The following is a 19840-nucleotide window of genomic DNA, read 5'->3' as shown; positions in this document are numbered from 1 at the left end:
TCGTGTCCTTTGACAATAAAGCAAATTTAACAGTCACGTTTTTTTTTTTTAGGCTCATCAGCAATTGCATGAAGAATCTGCGCACATCATCATCTTGTGTCTTTGCTCATTGTTTTCAGCTAGTTTGATAATGCGTTTCGCCAAAATCTGCACAGGAAATGTAAAAAAACGTCTGCAGATTCTACAAACTTTTATACCCAACAACAATCTATAAAGTTCTTATACGCCAAACGCCTTTCATTTTCGTCGTGAGAGAAAAACACAGAACTGGCTGGTGGTGGGAGTGACGTGATTACAAAATAAATTTTTTGGTTGGGTTGCAAAAAAACGATTCCAAATAATGCGAAATATGGAAATATTCTTAATTAGCAGATTGGCTATCTTAAAAGATAAGGAGTCCAACTCTTTCTAGTTCAAACAGTCAGACAGATCAAATGGCGTAAAAGATCCGTTAATCCCCCCATCAGTGTTTGAATGACGTTGAGGAGGATTGTAATGTACACGGTTTTGAGCACAGCCTGTAGGGGAATTCGATCAAACCGGCCCATCAAAACAATGGTTTCTTGAGGCGGCTACAACTGGATCAAAGTCTTTCTTTTTGCTCTGAATATACGCCACATCTTTCCAAGTGAAAATCACTGCATATATACGAAAAATGAGGCTTGTTCTGAAGATCGTAATTTCACTGACAAAGTGAAGAGAAGTACATACGGATTCTTACAACAGAATGCATCTGTATGCATTATCGTAGCGGCTTTCTTTCCATCCTCAGGATGGAAAATGTATCTTTACCCACTATGAAAAAAACTAGACTGACCTGGATTGTTATTTCTATCCACTAAAAAGAGGCTGAATAATGCATCCCTGAGGACATTACAGCAGAAGATGATGATGATGATGATGATGATGATGATTACAGGCGGTTCAATCGAAATCCCACAGGCAGTGTAGTGTAATACACTGAAAACAATATAAAAGGGCCATTTTAAGACTTTTGGGGCTTTTGGGTTTGTTGGCATGAGTGCAATCGAGGTCAATTCAGTTAACATTTGGGTTACGAGCATTTCTATAACACACAATAACGTGCATCATAACAATCACACTGTAAAAGCCTAAATGAAGCCTAATGTATAAAACATGATACATAGATTTGACCCTCAAAGATAAAACAAAATGTTTTCTGTTGGGTGAATATGCAGCAAGCCTGCGGTTATAGCAAATGATGAGTTTGAACACTGTAAACTCAGAAGAAGACAGAAGTGTAAACACCACACCAAGCACAAACAAGAGCGTAACTACCGAAAACGTAGCACATTATGATAAAAACGCAATTTTGAAACCCAAGATAGTGGATTAATGATCATTAAGCAACATAAGCGAGATCATGTTATATGTTGCCTGACAAATACTTAAGACTGAGGATATTTTGGATTCACCCTGATTTACGAGGCAATGGAAAAAGGCTTGTCTCAGGAAAAAGGATACAAAAGAAGAAAATACTCAACAGCAGATACTGCTGTAAAAAAAGAAACTAAATCAGGGCATGATTGTGCAAGTCTGTTGAGGCACATGCACAGTGAATCCCACCCAAACTCCACCCATATTTGCCTGACGGGTGTTGGAGGGTCAGCGGAGGAAGCTAACAATCAGGATTAAGTGAATGCGTGTCGTGTGTTAGACAGCGATTGCTGGAGAATCCTGCTCCAGAGGGTTCAACTTGGGACTGGAGCGCCGACTGGTTACTGAGCGCTCCGGTGGTTTACAGAAGGAGAATCTGAGGTAGAAAGAGTCGGCTAGGAGTGGGCAACTCCGTTCTTGGGCAGATCAGGGCTGCTGGCCACCTGTTCAGAGGACAAACTGAGAGATGACGTCTTGCTGGTCAGCGAGGACATGCTGCTGCTGACGAGACCGCAGTCCTGGACCAGTCCGATGGAGCCGTTTAAACCCTCACTACAACAAAAGAGAGAGAGGTGATGAGAACTACTGAGGTGGACAAAATAAACCACATTAAATTTCATTCAGTGTAGTGGATGTAAAACATGTATTTCTGAAAGCAACACAAGAGTCTCACAAAACCTGTCAGGACAAATATCCCCCCAAAATAAAAAATAAAGAACAAACAAATACAATTGACACACTTGAAATGTTACTGGTAAAAAAGGAGGAATATTTATTTATTTAAATTTTTTCTTGAAATAATTTTTGTAAGATTCACATATTTCACCTAAGAGTTAGTGGATGCTCCTCTCGCTGCAAAGCATGTTCGTCTTGTCCGTTTTCGACTGAGACCCGCTTGTACTTGCCATCGTGGTTCTCCTGAAGGCAAAATAATTTAAGCTCAAGCAGTGATGTAAATCACATGAACTTCCTGAACTTCACTGAGCCTCTACAATGAAAAAAAAAAAAAACCCTACTTCTACAAATGACCTTGCTTAAAAATGGATTTTCTGCTTAAGAAACGGCAGTGGCCTCATGAATTATTCAGAGGTAATAGAATATATTAATTATGAATAATTAATAGAAGCTCTATAAATTGCATGTCTCACTAACCATGGCCATCTCCTGTGTCCTCATGTCGATCTCTCTCTCCACCTGGTGCAGCTCGTGACTCAGCTGTTCACTGGACAAACTCCCAGAGGACCAGTCCGCTCGAGGCGGCTGGGACATCACTGAGCTTGGCTTCTGCCAAAGGAGAGGATGAGTCGCTGAATCATGATATTTTTATACACACACACAGTCCTGGTAAACCCTACGTTATGGGGACAAAACGTCCTCACAAAGATAATTTGGTACCATTTAAGGCCTTCAAAATTGGTACCATTTAAAGCCTTTAAAATGACATCCAGGTAGATTGACAATCTCACCTCCAGGCCACGGCTCTGTGTCTGTTGGCTGATTTGCTGGTTGACCTGCTGTAGCTCCATCCTCAGCTGCTCACGCGCCTGCACTGCAGGGGATCTATACGGAAAATATTTTGCTCATTTACAGATTAAGACTAAACTGAAACCAAGCGATTGCTTGTAAAGAGCGGGGCAGGGCAACATACCGCTCGCTGAAGTGCCCCTGAGACGTTTGGTGCGGCTGGTAGGAGTCGCCGCTCCACCCGCTGTGGTTCGCATAGGTGTAGTCGGCTTCAAAAGAAAAGACAAAGACCATTAAAAAAAAACTAAATAATCGTGCTGTCCCATTAGCAATGCTGATACAAAGCAGGAGGAGTTTACCGGTGTGTTTGGCAGAGTTAGGCAAGGGTGGCATCGCACTGTTTGGCGGGTAGCCAGATTTAGGCGTGCGTGAAATGACGCCAAAGCGAGACACGGTCGGCAGGGAGCCAAAGGGAATGATGGGGTCGTCGTCTTTCACGTCCGCCGCTCTGCGTTGAAGCTCCAAGTTTTGCGCTCTCAGACTTTTGCCTTTGTCTATATTTTGCTGGGAGAAATGGTTACAATTCAGCTGAAGAACTTAACTAAATTAGAATATGCTTAAACTCGTTTTCAGCATACTATTATTTAAATATTTATTTATTCCTAAATGTAATATTTAGGAATATTATCAAACTGTTTACATGGAATAAGACTGAACCATGAACAAAAATGTCACTGGTCCTCTGTTAATACATATATGGCCTTTGGTTTGTCAACAGTATGGTTAGTACAAACTAGACAGAATAAACACTGATAACCTTTTGTAATGGAACAGCCACTGAAAACAGCTCAAAATTGAATGTGAGGGAGAAAACTGGACCAAATCTACTTGGAATGCGAAGCCTTTCAGCTTTAATGAAGTCAAATTTACATTTTCTAATGCAATTCTTGCCCATAGAAAATTCTAAATTATGATGCTAAGGTGTTGGTTGGTTGCCAGTAGGGGTTGACGACTTCAGATTTTTTAAAGTCGACATTTATGTGATTAGTCACTGATGACGTCATTGATGAACAAATCAGCTTGAACCTCGAGCCGAGACTCGACCGCGGGTTACTTTGTGCACAGCTATGGCATATGACACAGCGCTGCCCAGAAGGCTATTGCTCCTACATGACAGCTTATTTTTATCAGTTCTTTTGTCTTTGGGTCGTTATATTTCTCACAGATTTCTGCTGGTTCTAATAAAGCAGCACAGTAAAGATTACATTTATATGAATGTATTAGTGAGAGAGCATTGCATGTGAATTCATTCTACCTGGCAGCGTCCCTCTACTAATAGTGAAGCTGTGGGTTTTAGTTACTAAGAAATATATGCTAGAACTTTTCAGTTTCTAAGCTATTTTATTGATGATTCACAGAACACATTACTGCGCTCCTGAATAATTCTGTGTGTGTGCGCATTCTGCACGTGCTGTGTGAGCTCCTGTCTGTATGTGTGTGTTACAACGCAGCAGCGCATTAGTTTAGAACGGCGATAAACTTACATGATTTATTTTCCTGTTGCGCCCTCTATAAGCCATTAACAGGCGACGTAAAGCTTAAAGCGTCATTGGAAAGTATTGAACTAGTCTGTGCAAACCCTAGTTGCCAAAGCATTGCTATGCGGTTGCTAGGGAGTTTCGTGTGGTTGCTTACAGCCTCAAGTCAAAAGAGCCCATTACTAAGCTTTTATAATATTCTATTCCCTAGAAATGGCTCTAGAAAGTCTAAAGCTTTTTTTCGGCCGTTTTATAATCAGGAATGTGAAAAACATAGAAATTCACCTGCTTCCCCATAGAAAGGCAAAACTTACTGTTTCCATTGAGTTCATGCCCTCTTTGGACTTCATATCCTTGCTGCCGATGTAGGAACCGAAGGTGTCACATGACCAAGGGGAATATGAGGCGGTGTAGTCCTGTTCCCGGAAGTGTCCAAAACCGTGGGGGTTCTCCTCCATGTACTGTGAACAATACGGACATGGCAACTCATTACCAAACGCTACCTACTAGGGCTGCAAGATTTCAAATTTCGAACTGGGAAAAAAAAGAAGAAATTCTAATAAAAATTGCGCTTTTAAAAAAAGCTCTACATTTGATTTGTAGGGCTGCACAATTTCACTCAATTTTGTGATTTTATATATCAATACAACTATAACATAATAGCAACAACAATAATATTTATTATCATTATTACAAATTATTATTAAATAAAACCATAAATACTATTATATTTCACTAAAATATAATTAAAAAAATATTACAAATTATTATAATCTTTCACTGTAAAATGATTACTGTTAATAATTAATAATTATTATATCTTATTTTGCATTACAACTGTAAAATTATGTCTGTCTTCGATTCTGAACGTTGAACCAGTGTTTTATTTAGATTAAAAGTGCAGCCCTTCTACCGTCTTCTTTATTATCATTATTATTTATGTGAAATATTCTCCTGGCTTACATGGCTCTGTCCCCTCATGTCCTGAGGGTAGCTGGGGTCGTATGAGTGCGAGGAGCCGAAGTGCGGCGGGGAAACCACCTTTCTCTCCTCCAGCTGGGCCATGATCTCCTGTCTGCGACGGTGCAGGTAGTCTAGGGAGGGCTGTGCTCGTGTGTAGGTATTCTGGGGACACATTATTGGGTTACATTTTCTTTAGGTTTGAAACGGGACCGGTGCAGTTTAAATATTTTAAGCAACGCATCTTACCCTGTGGTAATTCCTGATCTGACTGGAGTGGTTATAGTTCTCAATGGCGTATCTTTCCTGAGCTGATTCCGGTGGGTACGAGCCGCCAGTGCTTTGGGGCTGTAGTGGCGGGGGAACGTCCGGACTCCTTCGGACCAGTTCCTCCCGTGGGGCGAATGTTTGGGGATGGGCGTAGGCTGAGTGGCGACGGCCATCGTGGTGTGAAGGGTATCCGTAATGGGAGCTGGGGTTGGCATACTGATGCTTTGAGTAGGAGGAGCTGGAACAAGTGTCCAGATATGGTGGCATGCCTGGATCTGGAGCGGGATGACGGGCGTAGCGTGGTTGGTGGTGGTGGTGGGGATAAGGATTACCTGCTGAAATGAGAAAATTGAAACTTTTTCCATCTACACGTGCAACAACGTGTTTGTTTACATTTTTTTGTGTGTTTTTGTACCTGCAGAGTACTGGGTGGATTCATATTGGGCGGATGGTGGTGGCGGCGCTCTAGTTTCAGGGTAACACAGTTCAGACTGGTGTGGTGAATATGGGTAAGAACCTCTAGGCACAGCAGACATGTGCTTCTGCCCGACTGAGCCTTCGCTTGCCAGCCTATGGTGGGAATTCATGAGCATTCCAGATTTTGGGATGGATTCCAATCTGAAAAATCAAGAGAGAAAGTGCAGTCAGTCCGCAGTCTCGCTTTTTTAAGATAATAAATATTTTCAACTATTTTGACACTATTTTGATCATTTATTTATTATTTTACACTTTAAAGTTAATATTTTATAGATATTTAAAATATAATTTTTCACATAGCTCATTATACATGCAAATTCCTTTATATTTTAGTAAAATAGTCCCTTGCAAGGGGATCATCACATTTGGAGATCTGTGGAGTCAAAAAGTTTGAAACCCCCTGTACTGAGTAGATGAACGTGATTTTACCAAGTAAAACATGTTCCTGTCAACCAATCAGATTTGAGGGAGTTTTACAGTTAATGTCAAGTTTAGGCTTACAATCAGGTTTAGGTGCTTCAACATCAGTGTTATTCACCTATCATTCCCCTCTGATTTTAGGGGTAAGTTATGGGTTGGGTTTAGGAGTAGGGACAGGCTTAGGACTGTGTTTTTAGACAGCGATGTTGATCCAGGAACATGTCTTACTTGGCAAAATCACAGAGACACCAATCAATAAATCAAACTCACGAGTCTGGAGGTGAGCCAGGGGCACTGTGGCTCCCAGAGTCCATCTTCCCCGGTTTGTGTGGTGGATCATAAGACGGGTCCGAGCCTCTGGAAACCAGGTGGGCCAGAGCAGATCCAGGTCCTGCTGCTAGGATGCCATTGGTGATGGAAGAGGATTTGCGTGGAAGGCCCTCCATCAGCGGCCCCTCGTCAGTTAACAGACCAGCGCCGAAGTCTATCTCGTTCAGCTGGGTCAGGGACTGACTGAGCTGTCGGCGCAATCCCAGACGTTTATTCATCTTACGGTACCTGTCGTCAGAGAAGAGAAGGTTAAGCTGGTGCTAATGCTTATTCCGTAGTATTTAACATCATTAACGTGCCGCTCACTTTTCAAGCTCTTCCTGAGAGTGTGCGAAGGTGCAACTTGCTCCACGAGGACAGCCGCCTTTTTGTTTCATGTCCCGACACATGTAGGTCTTGTATTTGCTGTGCTGAGGTGGCTGTGGGCAGGAAGTGAGATATGTTTACTCGTATTTTTGTGCAAGGTATCTGAATGTTTGCAATCTGCGATTTTGTTTCCGACCTTTCTGAATAAATTAAAGCTAAATAGAAATCTTTAGAAAAAAACAGTTTCTAAATCTTAAACAGAAAATGCTAATAAGAAATATTATAATAGTAAATAAATACTAAAATAACACTGATATATATATAGACAATTAGTCAATAACTGTTTCCATCCACCTATTTTTATGCAAACTTTATATTGCATAAAAAAAAAAAACACTGAATGGAAACACCAAGATGTGAATACATTAAAAAAAAAGTGCATTAAAAAAAACATATGCGCTCAATTGAGGCGGATATTTTTTATCCGATAAGAAGACAAGCGCATAAACTACAGAGGAAACACATTTACCGAATAAATCCCTCGACGCGCAACAAAAAAAAACTCACATGATTTTGCCTCAGAGGATGTGATTGGATAACTGGATTAACCAGCTGACCAATCGCATCACACAGCATCTCAAATGTTGGTTTGATCATTCTGAAATGCCTGAGTCAAAGTCTGTCATCAAAATGATTTGGTTTAATGCCCCCCCGAGTCTTACACAATTGCGTTCCCAAACATCAGGGAACACATGCATTTCATCTGCGGTGCTCTGAGGCGCAAGTCATTTATGATGTGCGAAAAAGAGCCACAGTTTCTTCCCTTACATTATTATGACCGCCGCTAGCATAGCTAGCGAAAGTGGTCATATAGGGATTGTCAAAGGTTTTTTTTCTTTTTTTTTTTCGTCAATCTACTGAATTTTCCGTCAACGATACCAGGGACACCGAAACACCGGGGAACATGAAATTTGGTGGGCATGTAGCCCCACTAGACTTTTACGGAAAAATTTCGTTTGGTCCCCGGGGGCCACTCCCCCCCCGCGCTGGGCCCCCCCAAACCCAAAAAATGCAGTTTTTCCTAAATAACTACTTGAACCGTGGAACCGAGGATGAAGAAATTTTTATGGTATGTTGGTCTTAAGGGCCCACATCAACCTAGCCCATAATCACTCATTTGTGATTTGCGCCCCTCCCATAAAAAATGAAAATGCAATATTATTTTGCTTTAATCGCCCCTATCTTCAGTGGAGATGTTCAGAACTGCACCATATTTCATGTGTATGATTAACTTGACATCCTCTGGGGGTATGCTAAGTTTTGTAGAATTTCATCCATGGGGGGGTATAAAATAAATTCATTTATGTGCACATTTAGTGACTGTACACTCATCGGCCTGTAGATGGTGCTGTTGAGCGAAGGGTTGCTGGTTTAGGATGATACTGTCACACACACACATGCAGGAATACAAACAAACGCAAGCATGCACACACACTGACATCCACACGCACAGACACACACCCATACACACACATACAAATCCACATGCACAGACACACACACACACACACACACAAACACACATGCGCACACACACACAGACACACACAGACAGACATGCACATACTACTACTTTTTTTAGGTATATACATAAACACGCAATACAGCCAAATTGCTCCACGTCATTTATTTTTGTGGAAAGCCAGTGCAGGCCTGAGCGGCGGTCATATTTTGTACCGCCATGCGGTACATCTAGTTACAGAAATTTTTATTTCCCAGGAAGTCATGATTTTGTTCTCTTGAACACATGGGATGGAAACGGTGCTTTATTCGCAAATGTTTTGTGCGATATTCCAATTTTGCACCCAAGTTAAATTCCCAACTTTGGATAAAAACAACTATTGCTGCAAAAAATAGTGCTTCTGCTGCTACTACTACTAAAATAATAATAAATACATGCCATTTCATCTTCTAAACACTGGTTGTAAATCATGAAGCAATGATTTAAAGCTTTTAATAGGTATTAAATATTAAAATGTTGAAAAGTTCATATTTTATGTTTGTGATCTGGTTACCGACCTGCTGCTGATCACCTCCCTTCTTGCTATGGTTCTGGATGAAATCCACCAGGCCGTGAACGACGGTCCGCACCGCTTCCAACCCTTTGGCTAGCTGCTCCCATGTGGGCGCAGGGGCATCTATCAGCGCAAAACAACAGGCGTAAAAAATCCACACGATTATGTTTTTATGAATGTATAATGGTCGTACTGGCAAATGTGTGAATAGAGCAGGCCGACAGACCTGGGCTGGGGTCGATGTCAGCCAGCAGCTCCAGATGGGGTCTGAGGCGGTTGAGATTGGCCGGATCTCCGGTTCTCTGAAGGGCAATGGTGAGTTCCTGAACACTCTGAGCAAATGATGCTGGTGTCTGCAGCTGAAACACACAAAGCCACATAAACACATACTCCACATACCAACAGACAAAATCAACATGTTTTTATGCACGATGTGACGTTTGCTACACCCAAAATGCGCTCTCCACACAGGGAGGGGTGTTACTGGAGAATTTAAACATGTAACACTGGGTAGTACCTACAGCACCACCTAGTGACATCTTAAAATAATACTTTTGCGAGTTCATACCTTGTCTATAATAGACTGCATGTGGGACTTGTGGGACTGGTCGCCGTACAGTAGAGATGACCACTGGTCAGGGGCGATACGCAGTCCGCCCTCCATTGCAATCTGAACGATCTGAGAGTCGTGCTCTCTCCGAAGAGCCTCGTATGTGCGAAACTCCTCCTTCAGCTGCATCAAGGAGGAATCCTCATCACGTTTAGTGACCTGAGGTTAAAACAAACAAAATGTTATATATTTAACAAAAAATGATGAGCAGGGTTCCTACACATTTTCCATTTTAAATGTCCAAACCTCTACATACAGCATTATCTTTGGTATATAGTACAGCAATCTGTAAATATTTTGTTTTCTCGAAGTGAAAACATGCACTGACATGATGAGAAGAAACCTGAAACGCTTTATAACCGACACATATTTACCTCTGACACATCAGTTTGATACTGTAAATGTGGTTTGATGTTTAACGATCACCAGACAGCAAAGTACAGTCTGATTTAGACAATCATTTGCACATTAACTTTTGCTGGTTTGAGTGGTACACACACACACACACACACACATTCAAATACCATACTTATACAAACTGCGAAGGAACCCTGAATATGGTAAAGCAAAAGTAGAGGCACCTTAAAGCAGGAGGCCCTGTAGAGGAGCTGCACCACGTGTCCTATGCTGGTTTTTGAGGCCTGAGGAAAACGTGGTTCGAGTCTCTGAACCACGAACAGAACCAGAACCTTCCGTGAGAGGGCCGAACCATCTTCCAGAGCGAGAAGAACCAGCTTCAATGCTTCTTCCTGCATGGCTTTTGGACGACAACCAATTTACAGTTAGTACCCACATATGATTTCACCGGCCTGCTATCACGTTATGATGGTCAAATCTTACCAGGGCCGAGAAACTGGCAGCCTCTGGCTCTGACGGCGGCCCACAGGTTTGAGGAGAGCTGCTGGGGGTTCTGGTGCTGGAGGATGAGCTCAGTGACGGTACGTTCACCCAGAGAACGGGCCGCCCGCATGGCCCGGATGCGGCCCTCCTCCTCCACCAGCTGGCAGTGCACCAGAGTCACCAGTTTCCGCTGCATGGGTCTGCTGAGCACGCTCTGAGCGGCGCCATTCAGCCCTGCACCTGCACCTGCACGGACCGAGACCAACAAAAACAAGCGTTAACTGAGCCTTTTCACTCATTACTAAATGACACGAAGGATGATACACATTGGGAATGGTTAGGTATCCAAACACTTGTAAATAAATAACTTTAAATAAAAAGATTAATTACAATAATTAATACATTAATTTGGCATATAAATAAATTAAATTTTAAATATTGCATTTAAAAAATATTAAACCATTCATTATTCCTTTTTGCGCTGCAATCGCAATCTAATTATGATATTTCTATAAATTTTATTACGTATGAATGTTTATGTTGTTAAGTATCCAAACAATTTTTTTAAATAAATAAATGAGTGAATAAATAATGTATTTATACAAATGTATTTATTTATAAATACAAAAATGTATTTAAATAAAATATTACAAAATAAAATATTTTATTTAAAAAAATCTGTATATTAAAACGTTTTTTTTTGTGTGGCGCAATCGCAATACAATTATGATATCTTGATGCATTTGATGATGTATGAATGTTTATGATGAATTACTTAAAAACGATAAACAAGGTGAATTGTTAGGTATCCAAACTATTTGTAAAAATAATAAATAAAAGCATCAATAAATAACAATAAAATTAAATATTACAAAATAAAATAAATACATTTAATATATTACAAAAACTGTTCCTTTTTGTGCCGCAATCACAATCCAATTGTCTTGATGCATTTGATGACGAATGAATGTTTATGATGAATCATTTAAAAACCATAAACACATTTTTTTTTTTAAGTAATAAAAAAAAACGAAAATAATAATTCCAATTTTCTTTTTAGATCTTTTTGTTTCTTTTTGCGATGCAATCACAATCTAATTACATTTTGATGATGTACGAGCTTGATGATAAATCTCTTAAAAAGCATATGCTAACTTCTACTGAATAAATGAACAAACGGCAGGGACCTCTGGTGTTGCTCAGGGGTTTGAGATAGAGCGCCAGGTCTTCCACACATGTGCGGGACTCCTCATAGTGCTGGACGTCCTCTGCCGCTGTCAGTAAAGTGACGGGGGAAGGTTTGGGTACCTGCAGGAGAAAAAAACAACAACAACATTAGTCTGTTACCATGCTAAAGATAGTTCTCGTCTATAACGTCTTGCAAGAATTCTTCACATAACTGACCAGCGTTTGATGGGGCTGTGAGCATTCTTCTTTAACAGAACACGTTCACACCCACAGCCTGCATCACGCTGAGCAACCATTCTCATTACAACGCGATTAATCATCAAAAACAGAGAGAGGAACGACTGTTTTGACCATAAGGTTGGGCTGTCATGAGGTTTGGCTGATTAAAGGTCATATTAATAACTGCATTTCTGAGTGCAGACTCAGCTTTAGGACTGAAACTTTAAAATGGTACATTGATTTTTAATTATACCAATTTAAATGTTTTTTTTTTTAAGAAATTAATACTTTTAGTCAACAAGGACACATTAAATTGATCAGAGGTGACAGTAAAGACATTTATAAGTAACAATAGATGTAATTTCAGGTGTGTCTTAGTAGATTGTCAAACTTCAATCAAGCTTCATGTTTATAATAAAAATGTTTATTAGTACTTATTGATCACATATTAATGCCTTATTATGCATGACCATGTTCTTCATACTTACCCAATACCTAAACTTAACTACCTTACTAACTAATAAGCAGTAATTAGGAGTTTATTGAGGAAAAAGCCGTAATGTGAATTGTATATTAAACTAAAATGTCTGATTATCATATGTTTGTTTTGACATTTGAAAATGGCAATATGTATAAGAATACATTCTATATGGATCTAATGATATGAATAATATGATTTTAAATATTAAAATGGGAAGAAATACTTCCATCCACTTTGTGATTGCCAAGCCTGATTTCCATATTCACTGTAATTTTTTTTGGACCCATCCCATCTGAACAATATATTAACATATTAGTAGTATTAGTAATAGTGGTACAAACAAATATTTTACTACTCTTCCTGGTCATTTGCATGAATAAAAACCTTTGAGTTACCTGGGTAGAATTACATGAATAATATAATTCTAAATACTGAAATGTAAAGATATTTCGCACTAATTTTTGGTACTCATCCCAACTGAATAATATATTAGTAGTAGTAATCATTATTATTTTCCAATAGTAATGTTTTCAGAGCTAATTTCCTAACTTTTTTCTTTACTAATTTTAAGGCAGTCATTGTCCGTGTGTTGTTGACCATTTTTTAACATGCTGCTCATTTCAGATTTGGACAAACGCTCTCATCTACACACCTCATCAGCTTTGTGTGAAAACCTGAAACGAACCAAAATATCTGCCGTTACGCAAATGTGACAGCATGGCATTTTTGTGTTTGCTTAAATTCCCTCATTTGAATGCAGTGAAGCGCCCGATGCCTGCGGTCATCTGAAATAATCGCGACTAGACAATTATGTAATAGTTGCGAAAGTCATACCTGTCATAGAGTGTGCAGAATAGAGAAGCATTTTCACAGACAACCCTGGGAATGACTGGCAGATGTTGATTCAAATTCCTGGTTCTTTATTGGTGTTTGTGAAGAACCAGTGTGTTTTTATTGCCTCTGATCAAGCATTCTCACGCTTGGGTATGTCACATCAGGGCTGAAATGCAACCAGACAGGAACGACCGCGAGCTGATCTTTAGAAACACGACGCCCTGAGCTCCACCTCTCAATGCTGTACCTGACACGTTCTGCTCGTCCTCTTGATTCAGAACTGAGTGGATGCAGTAAAAACTGTGATAAACACAGTCACTCCACGAAAACACAACTGCTGTACTGTTTGCGCGATCGTTATCAAGGTAATTTGAAAAGGGGAAAAAGCACAATGTTTAAGTGACAAGGAACCACTGTAGTTTTACTTCCTCATCCTCGCTGTTCAGGAGTTTTGATTGATATGGGGGCGGGAGGGGGGCGCGTGCTCAACTTCATCCATATAAGGCAAACAAAGTCAATAAAGTAAAGGTGGTGTGCACTGGGGCGGCACGTAGCAGTGCATTAAGGCAGTGTTTACCAACCCTGTTCCTGGAGGCCCACATATCTTTGGTCTTCGAGTCTCTACTAAAGATCTGATAAGTTGAATTGGGTGTTTGATTAGGAAGAGTTGGAAAATGTGTAGTATTGGTGTGCCTTCAGGAACAAGGTTGGGAAACACTGCACTGAGGTACAGTCACATGTACAATTGCGAATTTTAGCTGGTGAAATCCAGTCATTTCAATAGGAATCTCTGCAATTGGGAGTTTTGTGTGAAAGAAAATGGTTTCCCTGCCATGTTTTGCTCAATTTGGTCATGCAAATTCAGGAGTTTGCATGCGCATTGTATCTGTGCATTAATGTGCCGTCATACTTATTGTTGCTCTGCAAATTTTTGAGGGTGAAATCCAGTGATTTTTTTTATAGGAATCTGAAAAGGGCAAAAAGTTTTCCTTTAGCTCATATTCAAATTGGTTACGAATTCGCGAGTTGTAGGGCTTGCATGGGAATTGTAGCTGTGTATTAAAGGTGCAGTAAGCGATTTCTTGTAAACACTGTTGATATTTGAAATCACCAAAACAAATACGCTTCTACCCAAAACGATCGCACCCCTATCTTGATGCCTCCGCCCCTACGTGTTCACGTTGGTCACGCAAATCCGCGAACTGAGGGCCTTGCGTGGGTATTGTAGCATTATGGTGCGGTCACATTTATCATTGTTCTGCACATTTTTACAGGTGAGATCTATTCATTTCAACAGCAATGAAAATGATGAAGTTTCTCATGCAGAGAACAGATTGGTTTGTAAGTGACTTCTATGTGAGCTGTACTTCATACATTGCTACACAATGGACTTTTTTGTCATGAAATTTTGCTGATGTGACTGCACATTTAGGGTACGTTTACACGACAACGATATGCTTAAAACGGAGACGTTTTTCCTTCTGACACCATTGTCAAAACGATCCCCTTTCACACGGATCCACAAAAACGACTAAAAACGCTCTATTCTGCTGCCAGGCCAGTAGATGGCGATGAAACAATAGACTGAACATGTAATACGCACGTGATTGACGTCATGACGTACTTTGTAGCCCGTTTTCAGAAACGCAAAACGCTGTTGTCGTGTAAATGAACGGCCAAAATGCGTAAAAAGTTTCACGTTTTTAGTTGAAAACGGTGTCGTGTAAAACCCCTTAGACTCACCTGGCCGCTGACGAGCTGCAACAGCGCAGTGTTGACGGGCAGCTGCTCGATGTCCGTGCTGATGGCGGTCTGGTCGAACGGGCAGGCCTTGCGGTGCAGTTTGTTCAGGCACATTTTGCACACGGTGTGTCCGCAGCCCAGGCTGATGGGCTTGCGGTGGCTCTCCTCGAAGGTTTGCGTGCAGATGGGACACAACAGAAACTCGGTCCATTGCGGGGCTTGCACGGGCATTGTAGCAAAGCGCGGTCTGTGATGCACCGGTCCCCGAAATCTTCTCTTATTGCTGCATTTGTACCAATGTGCGTTTTGCGTAAAGCGATACGGCGGTAAGTCCTAGAGGTTCCACTGGAACCGATAAAGCTCTTCCAAAGATCACAGTTCTTAAATAGTTCCTGGCATTGTGGGGGCGTTCAGCACATAGTGTGAAAAACATAACCTGCAAGACAAAAAAAACAACAATGATTTTACTATGTAAAAAATGTCTAGCTCATTCAAACATGCCAAATTAACCTATTATTTTATTCAAATAAACATTAAAAACACCTTTCTAATACCATACCTAAATTGAGCCTCATTTATGAAACATAAGCACAACAAACTTGTGTGAATCAATGTTACTTTTCTTGTTTTTTATTTGCACATCATTATTTTTTTTTAATTCATGTCCCCTTGTAATTTTGAATAAAAAATACTTCCCCTTCCTCTTCTGTGATGATGCGTTTACTGGCATGAGGGCGGGACAACCTGTCACTCACATGAGATCGACCAATAGCAAACCACAAAAATCCAATCAATTCCCGATGGACAAAATCAAGTCCCGTCCTACATTTCTTCTTGTTCAAGACGCCATTTTATTCGTATATACACCACAATAGGGAAGAAAAGACTATATCGCAACTTCCGTTTCATGTCGACTTTAAAATAACTATTGTTAAAGAAAATAAATAAATACTCTCTCATGATTTCAAAACTAACCAAAATAAATTGGTCTCAAATTAATTTGAGTTTTTTGATACAGAATATAACCAAAAAGGTTTAAAATGTGATAATCAGCCTTTAATTAAACATTAAAATCCCAGTAATTAACACTAGACGGCCCTGAGAAATGTAAGCTAATGCTGCTATTTAAACTGTCATTAACAACACAAAAAAGTAACTTAAAAAAAACTACATAAAATGAAAAAAAAAAAAATGAAAAAAAGAAAGAAAGAATGAAAAGTCTAAAAGTTAGTAAAAACTAACAAAAAAACTAAACTAAAAGGAGCCCGAACAAAGGCAATAAAAACAAAATTCATAAATTGTCACACTGAATTGTAAAGTAATAATTTAAATTAAATGGTTTCACTAAGTCTTTAAAAAAAAATTCAGCTCACTTTATAAATAAGGCACAAAAACTTCATCACTTTTGATTTTAGATCAAATCTCAGGAAAACTTCATGATCTCCAAAACTTTGTTTATTAAAAAAAAATACTTTTCATACTTGAAAAATAACTTTAAAAACTGTTTAGTTAATAATCAAGAAAGAAGCAAAGAAAAATTGTACTTGGCCTTTGTTGAAAAAAACAACGTTTACAAAGATTAGCCTACAATTATGCATAAAATCAGATGACGTTATTTTTGTAAAGATTTTTTTTTTTCCTCATCGTAGACAATCTTATCACTGACTCGAGTACGGTAGGTTTATTTTGGTATCAAAGAATACCAACCAGGAAAGAGCTTCCAGCTATCATCACATCATTCAAACTCTTTGGCTTCAGCCAGACAACGCCTCTTCAGCACAACAACATGAGCTCTATAAAACATTCAGACCCGGGAAGTCCAGAACAGCAGCAATAACCTGACTCATCATTTATTACAGCTCACGTCTGCGACGGAACCTTAGCGCTGCCCAATATAGCCATTATATAACCAAAACAACACCTCCGCAGCACAAAACCAAGGGGATTTCAAATGACTAATAATGAGTAAAACACAACTGCTTCGACCGCTCCAGAGGAAGACATCACAAGGAAGCGTTCGAGCTCAAATCAAGCTATGTGCCCCTCGCTGTGACTCATCTCAAAGCTGCGTGAACATGTTTTTAGGAGCAAGAAGGCAGGAATACTGACCTAAAAGGAACAGAAACATGAGCCATAACAAAGATCACAGTTTCTATCACACGCACCGCAGCAGTTGCACACTCATGCTTCATTGACAAAGGGAAGCTGAAAATAAAATGATAGGGTAATAAGTAACACACCTGTTTCCTTTCTGAATGTAATGGAAAAGGTGTACAAACCAACACTGAAACTATTCAGATTCAGGACTCCACCTGATCGCAATGACACCAACAAGAACTTTCGCAAGGATTGCTTTAGGTATTTTTAGCACAAGTTATGCACAAGTGTGTGAACTGACCCCTTAAAAAATGAGATAAGTAAACATAAACCAAAAAATATATAAACACTATATATAAATAATAATTTGTATATGTATATATATACACACATATAAACATGTAGGCTATTGTCTTACCAAATGGGTGCATGTACATGTGACATTCAAATATGTGCTATTATCTTCAGCAGCCATCCAAGCAACAAAGGTACTTCCTCTTGTGGCAGCCATCAAAAGCACCGTTTTAAGAGGCCACACCCACTCATTTTCTTTCTGACATAAATTCATTGGTCCCAGGATTTCCCAATAACTATATTTACGTTTGGTGGGTGATTGAGGAAATGGGAACCACTATATATATATATATACACTATTGAATATATATAAATAACACGCACACACACACACACATATATATATATATATATATATATAGCGAGCTTGCTAGGATAGCCACTAGGTGTGTGGGTGTAATATATATATATATATATATATATATATATATATATATATATATATATATATAAATAACAAACAAACACACACACATATATATGGCCATTTGGTATAATGTTAACTGTATTACCCAGCATCTCTAAACAAGGAACTGATGCCGAAAATGCAGTGTAATCATGACATTGTGACCTGTTTGTCAACCTCATGTGACTAATGTGAAGGTAAATGCATTTATTATGAATCAGTAAAGTAATTTACATTCCTGATCCTCATGCATGTGATTCAAAAAGAAAAAAATATGCTCAGATGCCAATGCAGTCATGGAAAAAACGACCTCAGTTCAAAGCATGTTGACTTGCCATTTGTCTATTGGAAACCCCCTAAAGCAGGACAAAAAGATTTTAAGCATCACTTGATTATCAAGATTATCGAGCTTATTTATACAACTCCACGTGATTTAACAATATACGAAACTATATCCATCTTACATTGTGCTAAGAAAGAGACAATAAGCACGTGTGCATCATCACATTCACGTTAGATTTAGCAGCCAAATAAGGCAAATCAAATGGATAATTATTAAATGACCCTCCAAGAAACTCGTAGTCAAACACTTCTTGAGAAAATCAGATTTCTATGTAATATTTTGCATAACATCGAACCCCTCAGGACAGGAAAGAAAGAGACAAAGCCCTTTGACTAGAGCTGGATATAACTGGAAAATAATAGAAAACGCACGTAAAACTTTACATAAGGAACCCAATTATACCTTTAAATATAAATATATATATAATATATATATACATAACCTACTCGTTTATTTAGCCAAATGCCACACTATAATAAAGAAACATTACTTATTTAAAAGCTAAGATTGTCAATCTGTTATGCTAGTCAGCTCGCAGGTTAATCAATAGCAATTTCTAATAAAACAAAAACACCTTACTAATACCTACCTAGCACCACGAGATGTTTTCTACATATAAACATTGAACATCAAAATAAAAGCTAATATAAATGTGCATTTCGGCAGTTTTAACCGAAATGAAATTTGAATATGAACAGCTAGCCGGTGTGCTAACAAAACAAAGCTTGTAGCGTTCGGCTAAACGTCATCTGTTCAGTTAAAACGGAAGTATCGTTAAAACCCTTGGTACTTGAAATAATATTTTGTTAATTTAATTTTTTTTAAAGCATACAAACTAAACACTAACCGATAGTAAAATATATTCTTAGTTTCTTACTGAATAATGTGCTCGTGAGCGTTAGCATTTATGCTACGCCGGTTGATGCGTCTTAGGTAACGCGTACAACGCTCGATTGTAATAGTTTAAGGCGTTTCAGTCGAATTACACCCATATTTAACGATATTCACTGCAGATATGTCGATTTTAGCGTTTTAAATGGGATTCAAGCTAAGCTGCTGCATTCCTAAGCTATAGACTCTTCGCATTGTTTTAGCCTCTATAAACGGTATATATATATAAAAAACAGAACAGTAAAGGACAATAAACCTACATTATATAAGCAGTACAATATATACTCACAATATTTGGTTCAGCTCAATCTTCACAGAAGAAGGGCGAGTTTCGCCTGCTGCTGTAATGAAAGTTTCTTTGGACTGTCTGACTGAGTCTCAGAGCTCAAGTGAGAGAGAAACCCAGGATTGCGCAACCGGAGATCATCCACAAATCAAGATCATGTCCTGCATGGAGTTAAGAGTCTCAAAACCGGCATAGACAGCATTGGTAATGTCCAGTGCTTATTGTTGGCTCAAAAAACGGCTCGGTTTTGAAACACAGCCCATAATCACTGATGAGCCTCTTTAGATTTGGTAAAGGGTGATGAGAAACT

The 19840-nt window shown here is 39.3% G+C and overlaps 1 protein-coding gene across 2 annotated transcripts; it reads right to left on the bottom strand.

Moving 5' to 3' along the window:
• On the bottom strand, window positions 1–19650 carry rc3h1a (ring finger and CCCH-type domains 1a). Of its 2 annotated transcripts, none has more exons than XM_084417776.1 (20): window positions 19534–19650; window positions 15154–15589; window positions 11876–11996; window positions 10689–10934; window positions 10430–10605; window positions 9807–10007; window positions 9465–9597; window positions 9243–9361; window positions 7164–7276; window positions 6798–7085; window positions 6046–6248; window positions 5610–5965; window positions 5364–5525; window positions 4715–4861; window positions 3222–3426; window positions 3047–3131; window positions 2865–2958; window positions 2551–2682; window positions 2225–2316; window positions 1–1950 (listed from the first exon to the last, which is right to left on the bottom strand). In XM_084417776.1, the coding sequence occupies exons 2-20, from the start codon at window positions 15382–15384 to the stop codon at window positions 1794–1796; spliced, it is 3261 nt and encodes a 1086-aa protein (XP_084273902.1). In that variant the 5' UTR covers window positions 15385–15589; window positions 19534–19650; the 3' UTR covers window positions 1–1793. The 2 variants fall into 2 exon arrangements, with proteins under 2 accessions (XP_084273902.1, XP_084273903.1); XM_084417777.1 differs by having other exon boundaries at window positions 5610–5962.
• Window positions 19651–19840: the final 190 nt, after the last annotated feature.

This window comes from Rutilus rutilus (assembly GCF_951802725.1).
Source record: "Rutilus rutilus genome assembly, chromosome: 8".
Classification (NCBI taxonomy): domain Eukaryota; kingdom Metazoa; phylum Chordata; class Actinopteri; order Cypriniformes; family Leuciscidae; genus Rutilus; species Rutilus rutilus.
The sequence above is the reverse complement of the archived record's forward strand: the minus strand, read 5'-3'. Positions and strand labels throughout refer to the sequence as shown.